A 21,641-nucleotide genomic window follows, 5' to 3' on the forward strand; every position below is an offset into this window, starting at 1 on the left:
TATTTGAGTGATACAGTATGTTGTATTACATGTGGTTGAACTTTAACTTAAAACTAAAGGCAGTAGTATTAGGTTTGGTCTGCATCAGTTTTCCAACAGCAGTAAAACACTTTGTGCAGCCATAGAAACACATTGTAAGTAGGTTTTTTATTAGAGCTTCAGTAAGTGTTTTGTACATTTTCAGTTTAATTCCCAAAGTGGTATAATGGTTGTTTCAAAATACATCCATTTATAGGCTCTCCAATTAAATAGCAAGACTTTTGAGGGAATTAATGCTAGTAGGCCTCTCGTTGTTGACCAATACAGTACCTGGTGGCAGCGGGTGCAAAAGGCTTTTCAAATGGGAAAAAAGACCCATTTGAATGTAACATTCACCAAAAAAACACTTCATATGTTTCAGTAGCTGTGAATTTGTTTTGCTCCCACACATGTTGGACACATTTCGCAATGGATTTGGAACAAGTACTGCACTTATACGCTACTGGGATGTGTCAACACAAAAGAAAATGTTACCAACGTTGTTCATTCTACCAATGGCAACCTCTTACCATTGTACAATTACTGTATCACTGTACCATTAACACTTTGTACAGAACCACAGCACTACCAATGGGGGAGTTTCCATGTGTTTTCTAATTTTTTACTCGATTGTGCTTGGGCTAAATGAAAAACGGCCCTATACATTTTGGGTTTATTTTCGGCCACAAACCTGATCCTCTCGATCTCCCCCATTGACAATCACTGGCATGGGATTACACATTAACTCGGGCTGTAGTAGAACATTTATAGACTAGCTCAGGCAAAGGTCCATTCTTTCGAGACAGAGCTAGAGTGACTGACAGGGAGTGGAGATAGACTGACTGGGGCTTCTGGTACTTGCAATGAAAGATTCAAAATAAGAAGTGAAGCAGGGAAAGTATCAAGGAGAGCGACAGAAGGAAGACAATAAGAAAAATAATACATTTTATATAGACATTAAAACACAATGTACTGGTGTGTGACACTATTGAATGTGCTGAGTGGGTTTATCATCTGCTCTGCGGACATTAACAGGGAAAAAGCATTGAGACTAATGGGAGAGACCCCCCTAATAGATGGGTAAGTTATCATTGAAATCACTTCTATTCCCAATGCAGATTTTTTTTGTAATGAATATTTCATTGGTTTTGTTATTTTATAGTTGCATGCAGAAATTCACAACATCCCAAAACAGAAAGGATATACTAAATAAAATAAAACACAGAGCAAGCCGAACAAAAAGGATGTTCCTCTAAATATGGGTACATTTGAAAGAAGACAGTAATTCACAGCACCTCTTAAACACTACATTTGTAGAATATTATGCCAATTTGAAAAGAAGAAAAATACTAACCTACATGCCTAAAATGATACATGAAACTTGAAAAATGAAACTTGAGCAATAAGTTATTGTTAGCTCCAACTTTCTGAAATGAATAAAACAGCATTGTAATGCAAGTAACACCTTACTCTAGGATTACATTTGAATGATTGGAATATCAAAATGTATGAGTCTTCGTTTTGTTATAGCCAGTTTTTAGAAAGCCAATGTAAGGGAAGTGGAGCCATAATTAAAATGAATTTCTCGGATTAGTTACAGGAAGGAGCATTTAAATTAACTGAATTCTGTTCAAATTATTTGTTAACTGGAATAAGGGAATATTGTATTTAGCAGCAATAGTGATGGTGAAATGTTGGTCATTGTACCCTGCAATGCAGTTTCCTGAGCTTCCCTGTTTATTTACTGTTTTATCTTTAGACACAACGACCTTCCTTGGCAGATGAGGCAGCTCTTTAACAATGAGCTGGAAAAGATGGACCTTAACACTTTGGAAAAGACTCACACCAACATCCCAAAGATCAAAACAGGCCGTCTCAGTGCACAGGTACTGTGAGGTCACGACAGTGACACAGACCGCATACTTTATACCACTTTACTCTGTCATTTCATTTTTGGTCAGTGTCTGTCCATTTTCTAAGTTTCCTTTCCACCTTGCCACTAGACCATAAACACTACCCAACAGATCTCTAGTCTAGACCACAGAGTATGCACCTTACAAAGAATATGAAATTGATATAAATGTATAATGCAATCAGCACGTTTTCATATTAGCAACTTTGTTCCTGTTCATGTTAACACCTCCCCTGTTCATGAAAAAGAAGAAAAGAGCTTGTAAACAGGAGGGTCCTGGTTCAAATCCCAGCTCACTCATTGACTCACTGTGTGACTTTGAGCAAGTCACTTAACTGCGCCGTCTTTCGGGTGAGATGTTGTTGTAAGTGACTCTGCAGCTGATGCATAATTCACACACCCTAGTCTCTTGGATAAAGGCATCTGCTAAATAAACTAATAATAAAAATAAATTTTTATTTCTGAATTCTACTGTAATCACAAAGTCATTACTGTATAATTACACTGTAATTGATGGAAAATACATTTTATTTACCATTGCTTTTCTACCCAGTTCATAATGTCCAATTCAAACGTTGCTGTCTGATGCACACTATCTGATCAGGAGGACTGGGGATTAACAGGATACGATACTTCCACTGTCAAGCCAGCCTCTTGTTTTTACACCAAATGCTTTTAGTAGGTGAGCTGCAGCAGACCCCTATCGTGTCTGACTGATGTATAACCCCTACAGTATTGGTAATCAGTGAATCTCTTTCTGCAGTTCTGGGCTGCCTATGTACCCTGCGAGTCTCAGTACAAGGACGCAGTGAGGCAGACTGTGGAGCAGATTGATGTTGTGCACCGCTTGTGCCGTCTGTACCCTAATGACTTGATGTTTGCCACAAGCAGCGATGGTGAGTGAGGGGTGCAGGGCATTAGTACATGTGGAAGGTGAGGGAACTGATTTGGTACTCTTTCATTTTGTAAATCTTTATACTGCCATTAAGTTTACGTCATGAAGGCATGAGCCTGACTAGTGTTCACTAGTGCAAAACGTTTTACTCTGTGTGTGTGTGTGTGTGTGTGTGTGTGTGTATATATATATATATAATGCTATGTTTCTTTTTAGTAAAGTATAATATTTTATATTGAGCCTGCTGTCACTATAAAAAAAGTTTTATCTATAAAAAAAAAAAAGTAAAAAAAACCTAACAAATAAATAAATAAATAAATATTATGTGGTATTGCACAGTTTTCACTTTTGTTAGCACTGGCAATAAAAAGAAATGGATTGATTTTGAATCAGTAATCTGGTTCTTGGAATAAACTAGAATGTATTGACCATCCATCCCTGTGCAGATATTTTATCAGCGTTCCAGCAGAATAAAACAGCCAGCCTGATTGGAGTGGAAGGGGGTCACTCGATCGACAGCAGCCCGGGCACCCTGCGCATGTTCTACAATCTGGGGGTGCGCTACCTCACACTCACACACAGCTGCAACACCCCCTGGTAAGGCTACTACTCGCTTGCTCATAGATGGTGAGGGGCAATCACACTGGCTATTGGTGAGCAATAAGTCACATCAATTTAGGAAGAAATTAATCAGAGAAACAAATTATAGCAAATATAATAAACCAAAATGATACATATAAGGCATGTCATTTCATCTCAGGAGTCAGGTGCCTTTGATAAATCACTCGAGCTAGTGCTATGTAAGCCACTGAAAATCACTAAAGGAAATACAGCCTTTTTATAAACAGTTGGGTATACTTATTATTATTATTATTATTATTATTATTATTATTATTATTATTATTATTATTATGAGAATCTACCAGGTTTTCTGATCCTATGTCCTCTGATTATAGGGCAGATAATTGGCTTGTGGACACTGGAAAGGACACATCAGAAAACAATGGCTTATCAGGTTTTGGAAAAGTAAGCATAAATCTTTCACCCGACCTTACAATGCAATCACACTACAGTGGCAATCATTTTGTAAAGGAATGGAAGCACAAGGGCAGCTACAATGGTATAAGCCAGTGGTGGAATGAAATCACAGTTATTTTGTCAAACCAATGTATGACAAAGGTTAGATACAGTCTAGTAATCCATTTCAGTACAGTAGTCATGCAGATAAGTCTAAATGGTCAGACTGCTGGACAGTTAAAAGAAATAACTATGTCTATCTATAATACATATTTGAATAACAAACTGGGACTCACAACTGGGACTCGTTCACAACTAACACTCCACTTAGTGCTACTTAATTTCAACATAATAATTTAAGAAACTTTGAAAAAAAACTCATCGGAAAGCCATGATTACATACTGTACAAGTTATGATATCCACACCAGTAAAAGCTACAAAGTCTGACTGTTCACTTCACAAAACAGACTCCTAAAACAAAGCATTTCAGAATTCCAAGGCTGGCTCTCTGGAGTGTATAATAATGCAGTAAGTTTCTTTAAAATGTATTGCTATTGTATTACTAGTTTAAGAAAGACTTGCATAATGTTCAGTTATGTCCTTTGTTGTATATATAGAATAGCATACCCTATTTGGAAAATAGAAAAATAGCTAATTCAATCCTAGTTAATGATTCACTGTGTGTGACCGAGTAAGTCACTTTTTCACCGTGCTTCAGATGAGACATAAAACCGAGGTCCTATTGTAAGTGACTCTGCAGCAGTAGCTGTGATGTGTAGTTCACCCCCTAGTCTCTGTAAGTCACTTTGGATAAAAGAGTCTGCTAAATGACTAAATAAATAATTAATAAGTAATTTAACAGACAATTTTATCCAAAGCGACTTACAGAGATTGGGGGGGGGGGGGGGACTGTGCATCAACAACTGCTGCACAGTCACTTACAATAAGACCTTGGTTTTACGTGTCACCCAAATAACAAAGAGGTTAAGTGACTTGCTCAGGGTCACACATAGTTAGTCCTGGGACCTTGTGGTATCAGTCTTGTTGGTTATGTGACCATTGTGAGCAATTTTTTTCATGTCAGGCATCACAGGGTGTGCTGTATTTAATGTATTTAATGTATTTTACATTGTGGGATTGCATGTCTGTTTATAGGAACTGATTAGAGAGATGAACCGGCTGGGAATGCTGATTGACTTAGCACACGTTTCTGAGAAGGTGATGAACCTTGCTCTGGAACTCTCCATTGCCCCAGTCATCTTCAGCCACTCCTCCGCCTATGAAGTGTGCAAAAGCAAGCGCAACGTTCCTGATGACATCCTCAGAAAAGTGGCAAGTGACGTCTTTGTATGAAAATAAACTGCATAAGCGATGACAGTTAATACAGTAGCAATTTACTATGATAGCAGGCCATGGGACAATGGGACTGCAATGGTTACAGTTTTATATTTTGACATACCAATGGAATCACAATCCTATACACCCTGGTTATCCATTGCTGTGCCATATAGTACCAGTGTGTCATCATATAAGAGCCACTGACTTTGTAATATCTGTTACAAATCCATTGTGTATATTGTTGTTTTAACCAAAGGCTCACCAGTATTTGTTTGGGCTCTATAGTAAATATTAAAAATAAAAAACCAACAGCAATCAACATTACTAAACATAGAGGATACTTTGAGTAGCAAACAAAGTTTCATAGTAATCATGCTTATTTTATTTTTTTCCCAGGCTGAAAAGAAGGGTATCGTAATGGTGAACTTTTACAATGATTACGTCACCTGCCAGAAAACTGCCAATCTATCAAATGTGGCAGGTCAGTGCTTTATCACCTAGAACAGGGTCAGGCAACTCCGGTTCTGGAGGGCTTTCCTGTCATGAAAAAAATACAGTATCTACTTGATGCAAATATTGTGCAATGCAGCTATATGAAATTTGGAAATAGATTATGGAATAATCTATTTCATATATATATATATATATATATATATATATATATATATATATATATATATATATATATATGTATAAATTCTACATTCCCTTTAGATCACTTTGACCACATCAAGAAGGTGGCTGGCCATGAGATCATTGGATTTGGAGGGGATTATGATGGAGTGTCCAGGTAAGAGCAACTTGGCCACTGAGGCTGCAAGACATCCCATTAAGACACAAGGCAGTCCAGGTAGATTAGTCCGTCTTTCTCATCAGCTTTTCTAAAATCCAGGGTCCCGGAAGGATTGGAGGATGTCTCCAAGTACCCTGACCTGGTGGCTGAGCTGCTGAGACGAGGCTGGACCGACACTGAGGTGAAGGCAGCGCTGGGAGACAACCTGCTGCGAGTCTTCAGGGAGGTGGAGAAGGTGAGCATGCTAAAATCATGCTTCTCCATTAGAAAGCATGGCTGCTGTCTGACAGGGCTCACCCTTACTATATACAGTAGTCGCTTGCACCCTTTCAACGTATGAGGTTATGTGAGTTTAGAGATTTCAGCCATATTGCACCAGATCTTTGTTACTCTCAGGCAATCTATGGTAAATGCCTGCTAAACCATTAATCTTGAGACTCTCACTTCAACACTGATAAAAAACAAAACAAAACTTCTCCATCATGACACAATAAGGCAATTTCCTTTGCCATATGACCCCTATTAACTGTTCATGACAGTACTACCATTAACCAGATGTCTGTCCAAAAAACAGCACGGTGACTGCAATAAAAAATATACTGCATGTACAAAGTAGTGAGAAGCAATAATAATTCAAGTTTACTGAGTTACTTATGTCATGATAAAGCACTGATAAAAGTATCTAGAACATTGTAAAAAACAAACAAACAGATAACTATATTGGATAAGCACAGTGAACTGCAAATGCACTGTGTTTAAAATAAAGGATAAGGGCCTGGATTTTCCACTTGACCTTGTTAATGTGTTTTGAAAATGCCTCTCCATTTATTTTATATATCCCAGTAAACATAAAAATATACCAACATGTTTACAAAACATTTTAAGGTAAAATTGCCTTATCAATACAGCACGGTGAAACACAGGCCCCGGTGTTGTTTTGGAGTTTTATTTTACTGGATTGCATTGCCACCATTAGGCTTAGCAGGTATCTATCATGGGTTAATGAGAGCTCTGCATAGAACCGACTACCAAGTCGTTGAGGTTCGTATTGAATGTCATTAACCAGGTAAAAAAAACAATGCAAAAAAGCTATGCTTGTAAAGTGTGTATGATTGGCTTGGTTTCCTCGAAGCCACTACAACTATTCTGGAACCACCAAAGCTACACATGGTAATACCTGTGAAGGCATCATCACTTCAATTTACTTATCCTTGCTTATTTTTAAGGTGCGGGACTCAATGAATACTACTAAGCCTTATGAAGTCCCCATTCCCTATGCTGATGTGGTGAACCCATGCAGGACAATGTATGGCTATCCGCCCCAAGGCAATGCAGGGAGCATGATCAATTTGGGACTACATCTCCCTGTAGTCACACTGCTGCTGCATGGCACCATACTTTGGCTCTTTTAACTCCTCTCTAGTTGTCTACTTCAGAACAGGAATCTGTTTTTCATAAGTGAAAGCATTACAAAGTGTAGTAATATATGGTAAACTATAGAAAATGCATAGAATTAGCAGGGCAAATTACAAAATGACAGTGAAAATGTACCACGTTTGACCCTTATTTAGGTTAATCCTTTTTAAGGATTGATAACTGTGGCTTTAAAATCAATTTTCTTACCTCTTGTTATAATTGGCCACAAAATAACTGGCATCCTTATTGTCATGCTATCAAAAAGAAAAGTGTGCACACATATCATTTCCTTTGGTGAAATGCCATTTCTACAGCCTGGCTGAAAGACTTCACTTTGGCAGAGCCGTGAGATTGATACAGGTGTTCCAGGAAGAGTAGCCAGAGCTGCATAAATCTATATAGTTTTATTTAAAAAATAATAAAGATTAGGGGATGAGTGATTATTTTGACAATGTAAATAAGGCTAAATGGATTTTACAGCTCTAGTTATCCCTCCAGCAGCACAAGTTTGAAGCATTCACTGTTGAAGAAAGGTTTGGTTTTAGCAATATTAATCTACATTTGCAGCATTAAACAAGGGTTTGTATCTTTTGGGAATTCCTGCCAAGACAGTAATCAGTTAAAACTGGTTAAAATATAAGCCAATCTAGCTTGTAATTTCTCTTTTTCCAGGATCTTGGCCTTGATGCAAATTGCTGATGTCATTTATTACCCTAATTCTGGGCTTTCTATGCATTCTAGATCACAATAAATGTACAAACCCAAACTATAATAGGATTCCGCTAAGCTGACAGTTTATTTAGAAACCTAGGAACTGAAATAGAAATTCTGCCTTGGCTTGTTTTTCCAAAGGTTATTCATTTTATATATACTAATTTGTACTTTACAAAATGATTTAATGCATACGTTTAATATACAAATAACCTTTTCTTGAACATTGTATGTGTCTGATTAAAATAAACACTTTGCTTTAAAGTATAAACTATGCTGTAAAGTAATATGATGGTAAAGATAAACACTATACTTTTAGTATAAATTTGTTTTCAAATGTTTTTTTTTGACCAGGTCTATAGTATTGGTTTTTATATGATTGCTTAAAACTTGCTCACGCCTTTGTAAACTCAGTATATTAATACTGGAAAATCTAACCCTTCAATTAGTTCAGAGAAATAGTTTATTTAGCAAACACAAAAAGTTTTATGCATTGCTTAACCAGTAGGTCTAGCATTGTGTCTTGGTAGAAGCCAGTATAAGCCTATTCTGTGTGCCCACTCTGAGGCTGACTGTGTTATACTTTCATTTATGGACCTGTCAATTAAAACACTGTTCATTGCAAATATCTCCAGATGGTGAGCTGGCCTTTGTGAAAAACAAACACACATATAACTAACTATATGGGATAAATACAGTGAAATGCAAATACACTGCGTTTAAAATAAGGGACAAAGGCCTGGATTTTGCACTTGACCTTGTTAACGTGTTTCTAATCTCATATTGAAAGAGAATGCAGAGACTCACAGTGAACCTGAGTGGAATCTTTTACTTTCAAAAACGTTCTTGTGAATAAATTAATGTATTGTCTTTGTAATGTCATATCTAATCAACAAGTATAGTCATTAGCTTACACAGGAGCAATTCAATAATATCAAATGCATAAACGTCATAATAATAATGTTACAGTACCCCCGTGTGGCCAGCACCGAGAAATGATTTGCATGGGTCTTTGAGCCCTTATAAATAAACTGTACTACACAAACAGAGCTTTCAATTGAAAATATGTCTTTATAACAACAACATTGCTCATGCAGGACATAGTGACGTGTATACTCATCCAAAAGCTCGTAACAATTCAGTAAGCAGGCAAACGTTTCCGTGAAGCTAGTGCTTGGTAAATTTTGCATTTGGGTCTGCACAACGTTTTTTGTATTACTATTATTGAGTTTGGTTGAAAGTGCACCAGCTATTCACTGATCCATATTTGAATGCTGACTATTAATGCAATATTTGTGGCCGCGCTACTTGCTTCTCTGAATCGATAGAGGGCACTGCAGTAAGATTTCAGCTAGGGAAGCCAGACTCCAATCTTGATCACATACGCACTTCATGACCATCGGCAGATTTGTGAGGTCATTCAGGAAGCAGAAGGGTGTCCGAAGAGACGTCACGCAGGGGCGCCACTGAGATGGACGGAACTTGTCAGCCCTGAGTCCCGATGCGATCAAATTTTTATTCAATTCAATTACAACCAAACGAAAAACAAGGGCGGCATGAGATGGGGAGGTAAGTGAGAAACAGAGTCATGTTTTAAAAAAAAAAAATGGATTCGCTTTTGGGTTAAATCGTGGTCTGCCACCGATTGTCTTGCTTGGCCTTTTACCAGCACAGTCTTGTGTTGAAAAACGAAAAGTTTATTTTAGTGGCGATTGTAAACTAAAAAACATTCTAACAGACTAAGATATGCAAGAAGAGGAAAAGGGGTGATCGGATATTATTAATAATTGTACGTATTTTTATTGAAGTAAGACATCAAGTAGTCTTTTGGTTTATTTTTGTATTTGTATTAAACAAAACACGGGAGTTTATTTGGTTTGAAGTAGTAAACAAAAGCCACCACCCGTGTGTCGCCTCGGCACCTCTTGACAGCTAATGTAAAAACGCATTTACTTACATTTTTAAACTAGTTCGATCCATTGTTGGCCTCCTAAACCTTCCTTTGTGTTGATTTCCAAAATATTTTGTTTGTAACAGTTCCCTGTAGTAACAAACCTATGCCCAGGTTAGACTAGAGTATATATTGTACAGTCCGACAGTGGTCCAAGTACTCGTTATGCTGTAGGTCAGCATTGCTTCCTTTACAGTTTAGCGTACTTGCTAGGATGGGGATGTGTCACTCGCCCAGCGGATGCTGGTGTATTTAATTACTTGACTGGTAACCATATACTGTATATTGTAATCTGATGATGCACACAAAGGAATTACTTACACAGCCACGGTTTTTATGTGAACCTGAAATGGTGCATGGGGAAAGTAAACATACTTGCCAACATTTAGAAAGTGTTCAGCGGGACGCTTGTCCCTTAAGGGGGTGTTATAGGCATGACACACAGTGGGAGGGGTCATACGTAAAAAAAAAACACTAATAATAGACGTATCCCCTTAACACCGCTCGATCAGTTTTCACTAACTCTGCTGGGCAGAGTAAATTATTTTTTTCTATGGGTAAATATCAGGACTTTCTTCCTATGCATCGGAACGCGGGACATTTGCTAAAACGTCGTGAGTGTTGGAATGTATGAGTAAATACATAAGTTGAAACAGCAGGGGATGGAGAGGGAGAGGTTGAAGGAGAGGAAGGAATCTGGCAGAGTGGGTGGGGTTGGAGAGATGGATATTGAAATCACCTAACAGGACAGCTGGGGTAGACAGAGAGGGGAGATAGGAGAGGAGATAGTCAAGTTCATCGAGAAAGTTAGTGAGAGGTCCAGGGGGACGGTACAGTACAATTTGCAGGAGTTGACAGGGAGAGGTTAGTTGGACAGCGTTAACAGAGAGTGGGGAGAGTTCAGAGGGGACAGAAAAGAGTAAGGAGGGAGAGAGGAGAAGACCAGTCCCACCTCTCAGTCCAGTGAGATGCAGAGTTTGGGACAGGATGTGGAGAGAAGTCAGGACAGCAGGAGTTAGTGTTATCAGGAGAGAGCCAGGTTTTGTTCTAAGACACTGATTGCCAATTTATACTATCCTGTAGGCCTGGAGCTGTTTACTTTACAGCTTTTTAGCTGTGTCCATTTCCATAATAATTCAATCTGCTACCTTACACTGAACAGAGCATCTCAATAAACAGACTTACTACCATTCTCTTCCATTTTAATCAGAATTTACTGAGTGCATTTTAAAAAAACAATAATGATGGAGGAAACATATTCTGTAATAGATTTGAACACTATTGTAATTTTCAGGTTAATTAAGTATAAAAAAAAAACATGTGCTGTGCAGGGATTGTTCAGGTAAGTTATGCACATCTTGTATTTTAGCCTCATTGTATACATTTGTTTATTGTAGTAGACTGAGATTTCATTGACAGTTTTTATGCAGGATCGTTTTATTGTTATATTATATTATATTGGCTAAAACCCAACAGAATGTGGCTTTGGTCTCCAAATAGCACAGAATGATTTGTCTTGACTGGCATGCGGGGAAGCATATTGACACAGCTTCTGCTATCCAGCAGTGTTGAGAAATGCAGACTTCAGCCTCTCGTGCTGCTGATTGAGAACTATCACAATTCATTCATCAATTTAAAAATGAAACAGTTAGAGACAGACTGGAAATCAGGAACAGCATACTTGCACTGTTTTCCTGGGTTATTTGTAACAACACAAGGCAATCTAATCACTAATGTGATTAGCTGGAATGAATCACTGAAAATTCACGAGACAATCAAGACACTATAAATAGCTTTAAAAGTATCTGGGTTTATCATCAACTAAAAACAATTAGCTTTTGTTGCTGAATACAGCGGTTTTGTAGGAAATTGTTTCCAGTAAGGGCCATTAAGTGGGAGAGGGATCATGTAGACAAAATCTAAAAAAAAAAAAAATGTTAGTTAACAGAGTTTATTACAGCGTTCTTATCTGTTTAATATCCTATCATGTTCTGTAGGGTTCTTTGTTATTTTTGGTTAGATCATTATTTGACTGTTCCCGTAAAAACTGCATCCAAAATTGCCAATTGTGAGGAAGCGAATCAGCATTATGCTGTGCACTGAAGCCCATAGGGGAGGCCTGTGCAACACTGCCTCCTCCCTTCCCCATAGTCTTTCCATTAAAAAGAAAAAAAAAAAAATTGGAATAGTATTAAGCATGGCAAAAAAATGACCTAAGTGTGAACAGTTGAAAGATGTACAGGACAGGTAAGAAATTACATTTTAGTAATAACAGGATGGCTTTAAAATTGAATTCTAGTTTTTACACAGACTGGTCACCGGAAGTCTTTTTTTGCTTGTGTCCCCAGCAATAGGTGAAGCAAGGGCTGTCAGCAGGAGGTTCCCAGAGCTGTGTTGCGTGTCCTTACCCCCCCTGCTGACACACAGTGCTCCCTCTGCATTCCAGTGAGAGAGAGGTAAAGAGAGAACCCCCTTCAACAAAACCATGAAGCCTGCCCATGAACGCAACCAGGAGAGCCTCCCCCCAAAGAAGCGGGACTTACCACTGAATAGCAGCGGAGGGGGGGACGAGTCGACGGCCACTCGCAGTTCGGGCTCAACAGGGAGCGATGCCCCTGGCAGTGGCGTGGCTGGGGAATGGATGCGAGTCCAGACAGGACTGCAGTACAGCGTGGAGAGCTCTGAAAGCATGGCCGTACCCATAGACCAGTATGGCATGATCTACAAAGTCGCCCTCCCCTCAGGCACCTACTCTCCAAACAGCCTGCACCAGGTCTTGAACATGGGACACCTTTCTCCTGCCTACAGTATGCCCTCTCCCCTCCTGCAGCACCCAGGAATCCCCTACCCCCCAATGGGCTATGCCCAGATTCCCCACTCCTCTCTGCAGTTTGTAGGCACCCCCTATGCTGTCCCATACGGTGTGCCTCCAGGCTTTGTTCCCAGCTCCTTAATCTCACCCCAGGCTGCTATCCCCCAACATCATCATGTTTCTCATCTGGTTCCCTACCCTTCAGTTATCCAGGAGGGAGTCATTACCCCTCCTCCACAGCCTCAGTCCTCAGCCCATGCTTTCACCAAAGTGGCCACAGCAGGAGGCCTTTCCGTGGTCCTAGCCTCTGATCATGCCACACAGCAGCAGCACATTGGAGCAGTTGCGGGGCACTCTACGACTGAAATCAGCCCCAGAGGAGTGCCAGTCTACTACCACCACGCCAGCTCTAGGGCTCCCCCTACTGCCGTGGCAGCTGCTGTTTACAGGGACGTTTTGAGCCATCAGGACCAGGGGCTGGTGGCTGCTTCCCAGCATGAGAGGGGGAAGGTGGTGAATGGAGGCGAGGAGGAGCAAGGGGGCAGAGAGCTGCTGCAGGAATTGCTGTACTCCGGCAGGAACATGCAAGTGCTCCACGTAGTGGCCAGCACAGCCGGGGGAGAGGGCTTTGTGGATGGGCAGCACACCACTCAGCGGCAGCCCCACCACGAGGAGAGGCCTTCCCCCAGCCACAGGAGCACTCCCGACACAGACCTGGAGGTGGGTCTGTGATTCAGTTATTTATCTGTTTAATTCATTGGCACCAAACAGTAATCCTAGGTTCAGCTTTCTCATGGAAAAATCTAATTAAAAAAAACAAATCACTAGATCAGGCAAATGTTTGCTTTCATCAGTGTTGATACTTTGAAAAGTAGTGCTGTTTTTTAACCTTATGTTTGTGATGGTACAGGCAAATTGGTCAATGCCTTTTTTTGTTCCCATGTCCAGGTGCAGCAAGTGGTGGGGCGCCTGGCTTTTCCAAATCAGAACGTCCTGGGAAATCGTAAAGAAGCCTCTATCGGCCCTCTGAATCTGTCACAGGGCTCCCATCGGAGCAGAGAGACCCTGCCCGCAGCCCAGGGTCGAGGTGCTGTCAGAGAGGAGACTGTGTTGCCAGGCAAGACTGCGTTCGGTGGGCATGCTGCAGTTCAGGGCGACCCAAGAATACAACAGCAGCAGCAACCACAACACCAGCCCTCGCCACAGCACCACGCTGTGATCCTGGCGAATGGGCAGCCTGTGTTGGTGCCGCTGGAGCAGAACCAGCAATTCCAGCAGCAGCAGTATCCTGGGCTATTAAGCAACATAACAACCACAACCACCACAGCAGCGGCAGTCCCAAAGGTCTCCGAACCTCCAGCCAGAACAGGCACCCCAGAGAGGGTGGTGGTAGGAGTGGATGTTGCAGCCCAGCGGCAGGGGCAGCCAGTATCGGTCCAGGCGCCCGTCACCCCTCAACCTTCCCACTTCATGAAGGGAGCCATCATCCAATTAGCCAACGGGGAGCTGAAGCGAGTGGAGGACCTGCAGACCCAAGACTTTGTGCGCAGCGCTGAGATGAGCGGTGGTCTCAAGATTGACTCCAGCATGGTGGTGGACATCCGCAAGAGCCAGCAGCGGCCTGGTTTGGTGGCCCTCCAGTTCACAGTCGGGGAGCAGCAAAACAAAGTGGCCATTGATGTCCCCCCCGAGCACCCCTTCTTTGTTTTTGGCCAGGGCTGGTCATCCTGTAGTCCCGACCGGACAGTCCAACTGTATGGACTTTCCTGCCACCGATTACAAGCAGGGGATGTCTGTATCTCGCTCACCTTGCAGCAGCAAACACAAACAAGGACACCCACAATTACTGCTAATGTCAATAGTGCTGGTGTCTCCCAGCCCATGGGACCCCCAGCCTCCCAGCAATTGAGGGCCCCCGGCCAGTTTGGAGCAGACAGGACTCACAGGGAGCAAGAGGATGAAGAGGAACCAATGCAGGTCGGGGGAGCGGGATCAGGGGAGACAGCACTCCAGACGGTTAGGACTTTTGCAAACCAGCCCAGAGGCCAGACCAGCTATTATTTGCACACAGAGAGCCATCCCCAGGCAGAAGGGGAGCAGTCGCACACAACAAGTGCAGCTCAGCGGCGTTGGTCGGCGCCCGGTTTCCAAAAATACGGGACCAGGAGCGAAGAATCAACCCAGCCTTCCTCCTCATCCTCTGGCTCTTCCAGGCCTTCCTTCATCCCTCAGGAGGTCAAGTTGTCCATTGAGGGACGCTCCAACGCGGGGAAGTAGCAGCAATAAGAGATTGTTGTAAGAGAGTGATTGTGAGAAAGAGTGGCCTCAGAATGCTTGAGAATTTGCACACAAGAAGACGATAGCCTCCCCCCCTTCATTTTTTCCTTCTAACTCCATGGTTCCTTGTCTTAGTCCTCGGGTAATTCAAAGTACTGTTTTTGATTCAAGCAGGTCCTGTTAACTTTTAGTTTTATATGTAATGTTTTTCCTTACAAAGGCCAGAATGGAACAGACATATTCAGGATATGGGAAGCATTTCGTATTGATTGTACTAAAATACATAATTTCTGAAATTTTAGCAGTGGCCTGCTTCATGATGCACAAACAATAATTCCCACAGACAATTAATGTAGCTCCTGGTTGAAACAAAAACTCTTGAATTATAATAGTGTTTTCCCCAGCACTGAATTTAGGAACCAATTCGCAGTCTTAAGATCCTTGGGGATCCCAAACCTGTATGGTGGATGAGATTAAAAAAGTAAGAGGTGAGCAAGAATTTAGGAAAACGGGTGTGCTTTTAAAAGGGTATGGGTTTGATACAATTTTAGAAATTTTTGGTGTGACCAATTCTTCCCACATCAATTATATCCCCTCATAGATTTATTCAAACTTAGTTGCCTTTGTAGATACCTACTGAAAGCAGTATGACTCGGGAGCCAATACACACCTCTACAGAGCTGGTCTTTTCCCATACCTGCTCCTTTGCATTGTATACTAGGTGTATCTGCTGTAGCATTTTCAACTGGGTTCATTCTCAGTTCAATTCCAAACCCTCTTCATAAAGTTTGGGAACTTGCTGAATTCTCAGCAGTGTTTGTGAATGGATATTGAGCTTACCTGCCAATATTGTTTAGTTTGTGCATTGCTGTTTGGTACCGTGGGCGCTGACTTATTCCATTCGGGTAAGACTGAGACGCTGCATTTACAAAACTCCAGATCCCAGCCAGGAAATGGGCGTTGTCGTGTCACAATTCATAAATGTAGCACTTCCTCCATGGCATGACAACCCATTTTAAGAATGCTTGACTGTTGACTGTTCCATCATTAAAAAGCTAAATAAATGAAGCGATATAAGAGTGTGTAAGCAAAGTCTGTGCATCTTCTGGTCTGCTTGTGCTTTATGAATACAGCCCTACGTGTCAAGCATGCCTTTTACTCCCTCTGGGTCGTTTCCCTCTTGGTGTCTGACTGTTATGGTGTGGGTTTGTCTGGTTTAAACATTGAGAGCAAAGCAGCAATGTCTTTCAGCACTGGTTCAGTAGCAATCATTAGAAGAAATAATCTGCCTTGTTTACTAAGCTTTTGAAACTTTAAAAAAAAATTATTACTATTATTTGAGGACAAATATGGTGCATTGGTGCATAATCTTAGTAAATCCAGCCAAATAATTTAAATGTAATAAAACTTTTTTTTTTTTTAAATAGGCACATATAAAGTATATTATTATTATGTATTTCATGTTTGTTGTTTTTACTCCTCCACTGCTATATGTTACCACTTCACTAGTAGGAAAAGGCTGATTTGCCAAAGTGAGGAATAAACCTTGGTGGTGGTTTGTTCAGTAGCCAATACGCAGTGTTGTTTTGCAGTAGTCACTGTTAGCATTTCAGTAAAACCAGGTGTTGCATGTTAGAAGATAGGGGCCCTTGCAATAGCATGTAGATTTTTCAAAACAAATGAATAATGAGATGAATCCCCTTGAACTAATAATGACTTTTATTCATGTAAACAAATGATTTCATAACAAACCTTTTATTTCGGGTTCTGAATTTGTATTATGTGTTGTTTTAGGTGTGGTCCATGGTCTGCAGTTTCTTTAAAAGTAGTACCTTTTCCTCAATAGACCAGTTATCTATATTCCATCCTCCTTCAGATCAGTTAGCCACACATATGCTTGTGGGATATATCAATAATAGCAGTGAAATACAAATCTTTAATAAAAATATAGCATTTTTTGTACTAAAGATATATAAAGAAAAAAGTCTTCTTGAACTTAACTGACTTGTGTACTTGATGCTGTTTACAAATTTACAAATAATGTATTTTTTATGTCATTTTATATTAAAGCAGTAATAAAAAAAAAAAAAAAGTAAGTAAAAAGTGCAATTAGACTGGGGTACTTCCCAGTCCTGTCATTTCAACAGAAATTGCCCGATATCAGTGGTAATTTAATTAAGAGGTCATTCAGTGTATATATTGTTTTAATTTCCTTTGTTCCTGATAGAAGTCTGTTTTTAAATTTTTGTTTTAGCCTATATCTAAACCTGTTTTCATAAAACATTAGCACATTAGCATTCTGAACTTCAGTGGTAGGACAATTTTCTTTCCAGCAGGCAGCAAAAAAATATATTAGAGTGTTTGTTTGTAGGCTGTTTGGTCAGTTGGCAGTTGTGTCATTTTTTTTAAATCGTATCTTTAAATGAATTATCTACATGGGCCCTGAAACGCTCATAAACAATTTTTTATATCCAGATTCTTGTTTTGTATTTACTGTATGTGACAGTCTTTGGTGTTCCAGATCTGTATAGGTTGCAGTTAATGTAAAATGTGGCGCCTAGAATGTACCAGCTCCAAAGCTACATGTCATATATTTCCAGTTATAAAGTATCAATAGCGCTGCATTTATAAAGCTGTCTGAAATTGTGATGCTGTCTGAGTTCCGGCCTATGCTCTCAAGACCAGCCAACGATGGGCACTTAATAAAAACAAATTTAAAAAAATGATTAAAACTGCTGAGCCAGTTGATATTTTGAATTACATTTTAAGAGCCTATGGTAACATTACCATTTTATCTATATTTAATTTGAAATACAAATGAATTACTAACAGACTATAAGAACAAGAAAGAAAAGGTAGAAGATCTTCCTGTGGAGGTACCAAAATGTATTTTAAATACCTGTTATTGTCGTCTTATGCATTTCAGAAAGTTGGACGTTGAGAAGTAATTCTTTATTTAAGATTTTGTAAATGACACTATACAAGTGTAATATGGTGGAGAACATTTGGTTAGGTTTCTTACTACTTTCAGAAGCACACTTAGTGTTTTGTATCTGTCCATGTATACTTACAGATACCATATATTGTGCTTAATTTGGAGGTACAGTTTTGCAATCGGTGTGCAGTCGGTTATTCAGTACCCATGTGACCATAGCATTCCCATCCAATTTGTTATATAAATGTACAAATATATTAAACAAGTACCATGATTATTACATTCCCCAAGAAGTGTTTTATAAGATGGTTACTGTGTGCTTGGTTATTCCATCACTACCACATTGTCTTTGTTATTGCTTGCATCATAAAAAAAAAAATTCTTATTTCTTTTCTTATGTAATGCCACAATTGTTACATTTAGGTGCTGTGCTACTGCTTCAGCAAGTTTTAGCGGTCATGTATTTTACATGGAATTAGGAAACTTACGGGTTACTTAACATGAGTGTGATTATTTGTTTAAAAGAAACAAATTACTCCCAATAGTGACAAATTCAGTGCTTAAGTTTCATTCATGCTTCATCATCTCCACTGCTGGAAATCATTATTACTGAGCACACTCCTGCAGCTCTCCCTTCTCTAAGCAGGATCAATGAGAATTGTAAATGAATTGGGGCTGAATTAGGTTCAACATCCCAATCACATCCCCCAGATAAAAAGAAAAAAATAACATTTTAAGCCGTGTATTAAAATATTTGCGCCACATTTATCAAGGTCTTTACACCAAGTGTGATTTGTGCCACTTTTTGTGTGAAGTGAAATAAAACCGCTAAACATGACTAGTAGTAAAAGCACACCTTTGAGTCCTTAAATTATCTCTACGAGTTGTTTACAGCTAGTTGTTGCTAGATTCACAGTTTATTGTACTTAAACAAAATTATGAAGCCAATTGATTTTTGTTGTAAAGACCTTGATGAATCCTGCCCTATATCTTTTTTCTGATCTAAATAAAGTCCGTGAAGCCGCACTGTGTTCCCGTTCAGCATGCAGTTTGAATGCATTGTTAACCTGCATTCCTCTTACATCAGAATGAACCTGCTTCTTCTATAGGGGTAAGGTGAGAGTTTCTTTAGGTCAGTGTGCTCCTAGTCTCGTTTTGCAGAGTGGGAACTTGTTATCCTTACAGTTGTGTTTTATGCTTTGTTTTTATTGCATATCTGTACCACAGTGTTGCTGACAGCTCAAAGGAATCCAGAGGCTAGTGTGTTCACTGTTTACTTTGATATATTTTTCCTCTCACATGGGATCATTGGAATACTGTGGTAAGCCACGTCCAACTCCTTTGTGGAACAAGTTGTGGCCCAGTGGATGACTAAGCCATTTGGTTGTTACATTATAAGCTGTTTCCGAGGTCCAAATGCAGCACAATGCAATCTGCACGGGAGGGGATAGTAACTGCACTTTTAATAAATATCCAACGTCACTTTACTTCTTTGTGTTTTGCCAGTTTTTTTATTTTATTTTATAAAAGCGTGAGAGGGAAATTGGTTGCACTTAAAAATGACAAAATTGTTGTGTTAAAAACAAACTTGGTTAAATGAGTTTTATACTGCATGTTATATATTATGTCAAGCCTATCTAATAATAATAATGCCTTAAGAACAGATTAAGTAAGTTGATATACTGAGAGGCATATGTCTTTTCAAATTACATTGAGAAATGCACGGAACATTTATGCTTAAAGCAATTATTCATTAACATACAACTGTATTGTTTTTGTACTACAGTGGCAGCATTTTGTAAACTAGACAGGCTGATCCTATATATGGGGAATAGATGCCCACTTGGGTCCCAGAGGAACTGTACTGCTTTGTTTCCATTAAGTAGAGTGCTTTACCAGTACTGGTGTGTTTCCATTTAAATTAGTCACTCAGCAAAGAGCCCAGTAAGATTCAGATGGAGCTCTGAAAGCAAAAACTGTATACTTCAGGAGGAAAAAACAAGGAGCAACACAGTTTGGAGGAAAATAAAAATAACAAATTTTGTGAAAAGCAAAAGTACCAACACGATCATCTCTGCACATTTGCTTGGTTAATTGCATGAACATAGATTTGTCTCAGTAGTTTCCCTCCAGCTAGATAATGTATTTGGATCCAGTCTGTTTTGTGTTCTAAGAGTATCTGCAGCTAAGCTGTAGAGGTGTTGCGTGGGTGTAGTTTTATCTGGTTCTACTGCAGTATTGGATACCTGTTTTCTAGCCATTAGGTTGTGAGACAGATATGAGAAAGTTTAAAAGGTTTCTAATCCTGGAAGACTTTGTAAGTGTATCAAATAAATCCTTCCAGGATTAGAAACTCCTTTTTATGTAAAAAATAAATAAATAAATAAATAAAGCGTGTTAACGTTCTACATGTCTACAATATTATGCAATCACTGCCAGCTCTTGCTTGGAGAAACCAGATAAAAAATGCCAAGATTTTTTAAAATACTATTCTGTGGGCGTTAAAAAGAAACTAGTAGTTTAATATTCATGGCTATGTTGAGACGGTGGAAATAAAACCTCCATGCTGAAGTACAATATGTCAGCACTGGTATCAGTAAATCACACTTTTAAAGAGGAAGCCAAGCATTATAGTTCACTCTAATGGGAACAAGGCAACGGTGACACAAATAAAGTGGGGTGACAGGGCAGCTAAGGGTGGGCAATCACTGCAGTTAATATTGTATGAGTGAGTGAGTGTGGATGGAGAATGAGGCAGTTTTAAACTAATCCATATATATATATGTAGTTTTAAATAAGATGTATTTGTACTCTTGGCAGTATCTGACACAGCTTTAAGGTGTTACTGTGACAAAATAAACCACCCTTTCTTTAAAAAAATAAATAAATAAATACTGCAAATGTTATGCAATGATGTCTATGTAATATTGAATCCTCAAGTATAATCCAGGTTGTATAAACTTGTACAGTGAGTTTTAATATGGCCGTGTACTGATAATGTATTCATTGTTGAAGCCTTAGATTTGTCTACCCAAGTGCTCCCTTTTCAGAACTCACAATAACCCTACACCTACCTGAATTTTCGAAAGCATTAACTATATTTTGTTCTGTTTAATTGTTATTTGTACCTGTTTTGAATAAAATAATTAGATTTGTACTGTATATTGGTATCTTTTTGTGAACTTTTTTTTTTTTTGCTGTTTTAATTCTCTGTACTTAACAACACAAAGATATTGTATTTTTATTGTTACAGCTAACTTCTCATGGAACGTTGCATTTATCATGTTGGTTAAGTAAACACAGTATTATATATACTCAAAGAGCCAGCTGCCCAACATTTCGATATGTTGTACATATCTTTCTCAAAGGAGCCTGTGTTTGAATCAAAACATTGGAGGTATTTATAGGTGTTTGAGGGCATGACAACTACTTGTTATTGTTTATATTCAAATCCATGATTTATTCTTACATGATTTAATGGTGTGTGTGTGTGTGTGTGTATATATATATATATATATATATATATGAATGAATGACATGGCCACCGGCACACAAAAAAAAAACA

At 39.3% G+C, this 21,641-nt stretch overlaps 2 protein-coding genes across 3 annotated transcripts; both read left to right on the top strand.

Moving 5' to 3' along the window:
- The first annotated feature begins 824 nt into the window (after positions 1-824).
- Positions 825-8,729, top strand: LOC121296110 (dipeptidase 1-like). The gene is made up of 10 exons (XM_041221324.1): positions 825-1,098; positions 1,778-1,904; positions 2,694-2,826; positions 3,272-3,422; positions 3,782-3,851; positions 4,999-5,175; positions 5,578-5,662; positions 5,896-5,971; positions 6,074-6,209; positions 7,201-8,729. The coding sequence occupies exons 1-10, from the start codon at positions 986-988 to the stop codon at positions 7,384-7,386; spliced, it is 1,254 nt and encodes a 417-aa protein (XP_041077258.1). The 5' UTR covers positions 825-985; the 3' UTR covers positions 7,387-8,729.
- A 745-nt stretch (positions 8,730-9,474) lies between these two features.
- LOC121296231 (ataxin-1-like) lies at positions 9,475-21,233 on the top strand. 2 transcript variants are annotated; one of them, XM_041221573.1, is made up of 3 exons: positions 9,475-9,670; positions 12,401-13,584; positions 13,813-21,233. In XM_041221573.1, the coding sequence occupies exons 2-3, from the start codon at positions 12,538-12,540 to the stop codon at positions 15,139-15,141; spliced, it is 2,376 nt and encodes a 791-aa protein (XP_041077507.1). In that variant the 5' UTR covers positions 9,475-9,670; positions 12,401-12,537; the 3' UTR covers positions 15,142-21,233. The 2 variants fall into 2 exon arrangements, with proteins under 2 accessions (XP_041077507.1, XP_041077508.1); XM_041221574.1 differs by having other exon boundaries at positions 12,407-13,584.
- Positions 21,234-21,641: the final 408 nt, after the last annotated feature.

Source organism: Polyodon spathula, chromosome 21 (genome assembly GCF_017654505.1).
Source record: "Polyodon spathula isolate WHYD16114869_AA chromosome 21, ASM1765450v1, whole genome shotgun sequence".
NCBI classification, from domain to species: domain Eukaryota; kingdom Metazoa; phylum Chordata; class Actinopteri; order Acipenseriformes; family Polyodontidae; genus Polyodon; species Polyodon spathula.